This window comes from Prosopis cineraria, unplaced genomic scaffold (genome assembly GCF_029017545.1).
Source record: "Prosopis cineraria cultivar Desert tree isolate PC_DT_omini unplaced genomic scaffold, ASM2901754v1 PC11, whole genome shotgun sequence".
NCBI lineage: Eukaryota > Viridiplantae > Streptophyta > Magnoliopsida > Fabales > Fabaceae > Prosopis > Prosopis cineraria.
In genome coordinates, this window is record NW_026555342.1 from 43,698,456 (window position 1) to 43,704,455 (window position 6,000).

At 33.6% G+C, this 6,000-nt stretch overlaps 1 protein-coding gene across 1 annotated transcript; it reads right to left on the reverse strand.

Moving 5' to 3' along the window:
• Window positions 1-122: 122 nt before the first annotated feature.
• LOC129285219 (putative disease resistance protein At1g63350) lies at window positions 123-5,063 on the reverse strand. Its single transcript, XM_054920798.1, is given in 4 exon segments — window positions 123-343; window positions 2,208-3,581; window positions 3,765-4,291; window positions 4,293-5,063. Coding segments are annotated over 3 exon segments (2,346 nt in total). The 5' UTR covers window positions 4,907-5,063; the 3' UTR covers window positions 123-343; window positions 2,208-2,376.
• Window positions 5,064-6,000: the final 937 nt, after the last annotated feature.

Here is a 6,000-nt window from a genome sequence, read left to right on the forward strand (position 1 = left end):
TGTACTAAAAACCATGTTGATCGGTTTGTTGGATGGTGAAGTGCCTCCCAGAGACACATGGCTTTCAACTTTGATTTCATGAAGGATTTGTAAACTCTGATTCACCTTGAAATCAATTTCCAAATTATCGAAAATTATCTTCAATAGTGCTGTAATATCAATAAAAGGTACTTGAAAGGATACATAACAATACAAACTAAGAGAAGATAGCAACACGTAGTAGTACAGTCATTACTCACATTTATTTCCAGAAATTTTATCTTCAGCATAGAGACTCCTATTTTTGACCCTAAGAGAAAAAATCTTAGACACTTCCTGCAACATGATTTAGGATGATCAATCCCTGCATGCAAAGTTTGGCGGGGAAAATAATTAATTAGTGGAGGCTCCTGACAAACATGGATAGTGCAGCAAATGACCATGATCAGTAATTAATCCTTTTAGATTTTGTACAGGGTTTAAAATCAAGGTTAATTAATTGGGTCTTTGGAATATCTTTGACAAGCTGTATTCATAAAGTAATTAATCATTCCTAAATTTTGGAAATTATACCATTTTATTCCTCATATAGGTTTTGATAAATCTTCCTTTCTTGTAAATCTCATCAATCTTCACTGTAGAACTACAGTGAAAAAGTATCTCAGCTAATTCTTTGTTAATTAAGTGTGTTGTGGGCCCACTAACAATCTCCTTCATTTGTAATTACTGCAGGAGGATCACTGCAATTCTATAGTAGTGTTGATAATCCATAACGGATAGAAAAAAATGTTCAAGAAAAAACATGTGGGCATGGAATGGAAATATAACTTAAGGTGACCCACGCTATTCTTCCTCCCTCTAAAAGTTGAATATTTTAAAATGATTTTTTTTGGAAGCTGAATTAAATAGATTTTCACATAAAATATTATTAAAATATTTTAGATATGTTACCCAGTTAAATTTTAAATTGTACCCCCCAATAAAGATTCGGATATCAGTTTATCATATTGTGGGGAGTTAATCCATTCCACTAAGCCCATTAATTAATGTTTAAATTTTATTAATTTTTATAGCTTTTTAAGTACTTGAGGGGAATGGAGGAGATTTTAATGTGTTCAATTTTAAAAACGGAAGAAGTGGTTGAAAGTTTTAAATTAATTATTTTAATTTTAACTCTTACATTTTCTCTCTCTTTGTATATTTTTTTAAAAAAATTGAACTCATTAGAATTTTTATTTTTTCCCCCTTCTCCTTCATTCTCTTTAAGTTAAATAGTAAAAGGTTAATATTTTCGCGTATCGTACGGGTATTAAATCTAGTTTATTGCATACAATAGCTTAATTTGTCATTAGGCATAAAAATGATTGTTCATATCAATTCTTTTTCCAAATATTCGTACTAATCTTTTTTCAAAATTAAATAAAATAAACAGCCCATGCAAAAAGGCTCATGCTAAACAAAACAAAGAAGACGAATCCCATTATCAATAACCTACGAAGACTTTAAACTAAACAAATGGAGAGCACAAACAAATTATATGTCAAAATATTTACAAATTTACTATTTCTCTTCATTATTTATGCAAGTCTAAACAAGACACATATGCAAAAAATTTTGAAATTTTTAAAAAGTCAAGATGCAACATTATATATGAATTGGAAAATAATTTCTTTCTCAAAAAAAAAAAAACATGACAAATATTTATATGCATGTACCACTTGGGTAAATTAAAAATCATCAGGACTTTCATGAAAGTGAGAATAACTTTGATTTAAAGTTTAATTTGTTGGACAAACTCTAAATTGAACCTTTATATAGAATTTCCACAAATTAGAAAGTTAGAGCGGACTGTAATCTCATAATAATAACTGAAAAACACAAGGAGGGGAGAATTAGAAGAAAATATATATGAGATAAGAGAGGAAATCATCTAGCTAGAAAGTGCAGTCACTACTTGGGAACCCTCATAGAACATAATAATGACCATAAGGTCTCTATTTATAATCCTCTATCAAAGTTATTTTAAATTAGTTAATTTAGATTGAGCAAATATCTAAACCTAGATATAATCAACTAATTCAGGACACCCTTAGGATATTTTATCATCCTTAATGATATCTTATGACTCAATGATATCTCATTAGGGGATATTAGATTTAAATTAATTTCTATAAATATAATATATAATTATAATATATAATATATAATAAATTATTTAACAAGTTTACCTGATGGTGGCGAGAGAAATAACTATAAGGCTGCAAATTTTGAAACGAGAAGATGCTTGGTAGCTTCATCTTCCCATTGCAATTGATTCAACCAGCTTCGATCTCCTCTAACGCACCGTAGATTTTTCAATGTACTTTGAGAATCAAATGGAAGCTTCTTCAAACTTAGTCAGCGTACTACTTCAATCTCCTCCAGACAAGGAAACTTTAATGCCACTCTACAAATGCTCCTTAAGTTGTTCAAAAATCGCAAATGAAGATGAGTGAGATTGGAAAAAATATTACTTTCCACTCTCTCAGTGTCAGCAGTACAAAAATCTTCTCTTATAACTTCTACCAGTGAATTGCACCGATTTAACTGAAGGACTTCAAGGTTTGGAGCATGTATAAGCCAATTCAAGTCAAATATTTGACACCTAGAGATAGTCAACTTGCGAAGGACGATTATATTTTCATGCCCCAAAATTGAGCTCCTCGAAATACTCATAGCTTTAGAATCCTCTGATGTTGTTGTGTCTTCAAAAATGTGTACACTAAGGTCGAAAACTTGTAATGTTTCAAGATGCAACATTTTCCCAAGTGATGAGTACAAGTCATGGATTGAGTTTGTATTCCATCTATAGGTAACATCTAGATGACACATGCACCTTTGCAATTTTGAGGAGACCAGTATTTTATGAATAGAGGAGGGACTAGAGGTAGAAATGCGTGTATCTTGAAGTTGATCTAAGCCTTCTAGCTCATGCAACAACATATTTTCATCATACACAAGAGAGTCCCTCGTTACCATACTAAAAGCTTGAAGAGATAACAAGCTGGATATAACTTTTCTTGGGAATTCAAGACGTTTAATTCCGTTCAACAACAAGTATTTCAGCTTCTTCAAATTCTTGAACTCCTCTGACAATTTTGTAATACCAGTATTTGATAGGTTCATGTATTCTAGGTTCACAAGGACCTCAATCGTTGCAGGTATATTTATTATATTTTGATTAGATGACAAGTCTAATACTTTAATAGTACTTGGAAGAACAAATACTTCAGTTGGAAACTCTTGCACCAAAGTATCCCTCATAAGCATAGTGAACAGGTTAGGACAATGAGGTTTTTGTGATGGATTTAGAATCATATGACCCCTTCCCCATATAGATAGCCTTTCTACCTCTTTCCACTTTGAATGATTATATACTTCAAGGCCTTCTGTCGCAGAGCCATCTTTTACAAAGAATCTTGTCTTTTTCCCATGATCACATGCTACCCAAAGAGCCACATCTCTAATCACATCATGCATCTTAATTGTGTTTTCTTTGTGACCATTTTCCAATAAGCAAGCGTGCTTCAAAGTTGAAATTATATCTTCTCCTTGCTTACATGCTTCATAAATATCATCAAATTCAACCAAAAAACCTTCAGCTATCCAAAGCAAAATAATATCTTCTTTTACAATGTTATAGTCCTCTGGGAATAGTGCACAATACAAAAAACATGATTTGTAGGTATCATTTGGCAATCTATCATAACTAAATTCAAGCATGTAATAGACATCTTCAACCATACCTGATACCCTTGAAGGATAACTCCTCAAAATTTCTATGGCATGCTTCCATTCATTGGGAGTCAACTTATTAGCCATGGCATGTCCAACAGTACAAAGAGCAAGTGGCCATCCTTGACACTCATCCACCACTTGTGTTGCAAGATGCAATATATGAGGGTCTTCAAGAGCAGTTTCACCCACCTTTTCTTTAAATAGGTCAAATGCTTTGTTTGGTGTGAGACAATTTACCTTTATATGTTGCTGCGCTTCCATCTGGCCGCATACTTCCCTCGATCGAGTCGTGAATATTATCTTACATTTATGATTATTAGGGAAAGGAACTCCCAATTTCAACAAATCAATTCTTTTCCACACATCATCTAATAACAATACAAATTTTTTCTTATTTAAGATATTGAATAGCACACGAGCTCTGTCATCCGCCATCTTGTTATCCCAAATATCATCTTGAACACGCAATTTCTTTCGAATGTCTTCTTGAATTTTTCCCAAATCTGCATCTTTAGATGCCACAACCCAAATGATTAAACTGTGCTTTCCTTGAAAGGAACTCATTGTTGAATTTTTTAAGTAGAGTGGTTTTGCCCACCCCGCCCATTCCATACAAGCCAATAATGCGCACCTTATTGTTCTCAAAGCATGAACATAGCTCTTCAAATGTTGATTCTACACCCACAGCCATATCCACAGGAAGTGCAATGAATTGATCGCCAACAAACTTCTCTGCTACAACATCAAAATGCCCTCTGCTTATAAGATCGTTAATGTCCCTCAACTTCTGGGCGACCACCTTATGGAGCTTGTATCTAGCTCGACAATTCTTGGGACAGTGACCTCCAAGACATTTGGCTTGTATTTCTTGATCACCTCGTTGCAGAATGGCCTGGACTTCATTCTGTCGGACTTCAATTTCATCCATCCAAACCCTTACGACATTCAAAACCTTCAGGTCCGGATCTGGATCTTGGTGTGCTGTTTCTACCTTCATCTTGACATCAAGGTACATGCCATTGAGCTGAGTTGAAGCATTTCGCAAAGAGTTGAGATTCTCTCCAAGCTTGCGTATTGATTCTACTCGCGTGGCGCAGTAACCACACAAACGGGTTAAGATGTCAAGGACTGGGGTAATAAATTCAGCCATGGTTTGGATCGGATGCGCCAAATTGAAGAAGTGAAGATATCGAAATTTAGAAGGAGATGATAAGAATGCAATGAACAACAATGTCTCTGGTTGGGGTATAGCAATGTTTGACTACCTAGTTGGTGTGCGCCAGCTTGAAGATTCTTTTGGTCATTAATTTAACCTATGGTTCCGAGAAAGACCATGTGCCAACATGAGGCGACAACCCATATATTTTATTATACGTGATTGGAGTCTTGTCTTCTTGTTTTAATTTAAACATATTTAAATTGGGGGAATGCCATGGACGAGAACATGGTCTCTGAAGTTGTAATATATCAAGGCCAATTCAATTTGGAAGGGAAAATATCATCTAATAAGGATCCTTGGAGAGTTCTTATATCAAAGAAGGATTTTAAAAATATGAAATTTCTTTACACCTTAGGTTATAACGTTATCTAAAAATAAGATTTTGTGAGAAAAAACTTAATTGCCTCTAAGATTTTATGGATGCATAAACAAACATCCATTTAAGTTTTGAAAAGTAACTATATGTAATTAACAACCACTCATTTAGAAATAAACAAATTACAAAAGCTAATAGCACATGTTTAATTATAATGTGTTGGTCCTGAATAAATAAACACTGATTTGGATTTTGACAAGTAACCATATGTAATTAACAACACATTCAAACTTAAATGATTATAATTGATAGCACATATTCAATTGTATAAATGTTAGTTTTGTATAAATAAGCATCCATTCAGATTTGACAACTAACCATAAATAATTAACAACAACCCATTAAATTATTTAACTTTTGGGGGTAATTAGGTCTTTTCTCATAAAAAATGATTTTCAGATAGGCAAGGGAGTGCAGAAAAATTTCATATTTTCATATGGTTATTGTTCTGCTGTTTTGACCTTCATCTTCACATGAAGGTACCTGCTATTGAGTACATTTGAAGCATTTCTCAACGAGTTGAGATTCTCTCCAAGGTTGCGTATTGAATCTGCCCGTTTAGTGCAATAACCACACAAACGGATAAAGATGTCAAAGATTGGAGTAACAAAATCAGCCATGGTTTGGATGATACACCAAAGAAGTGGAG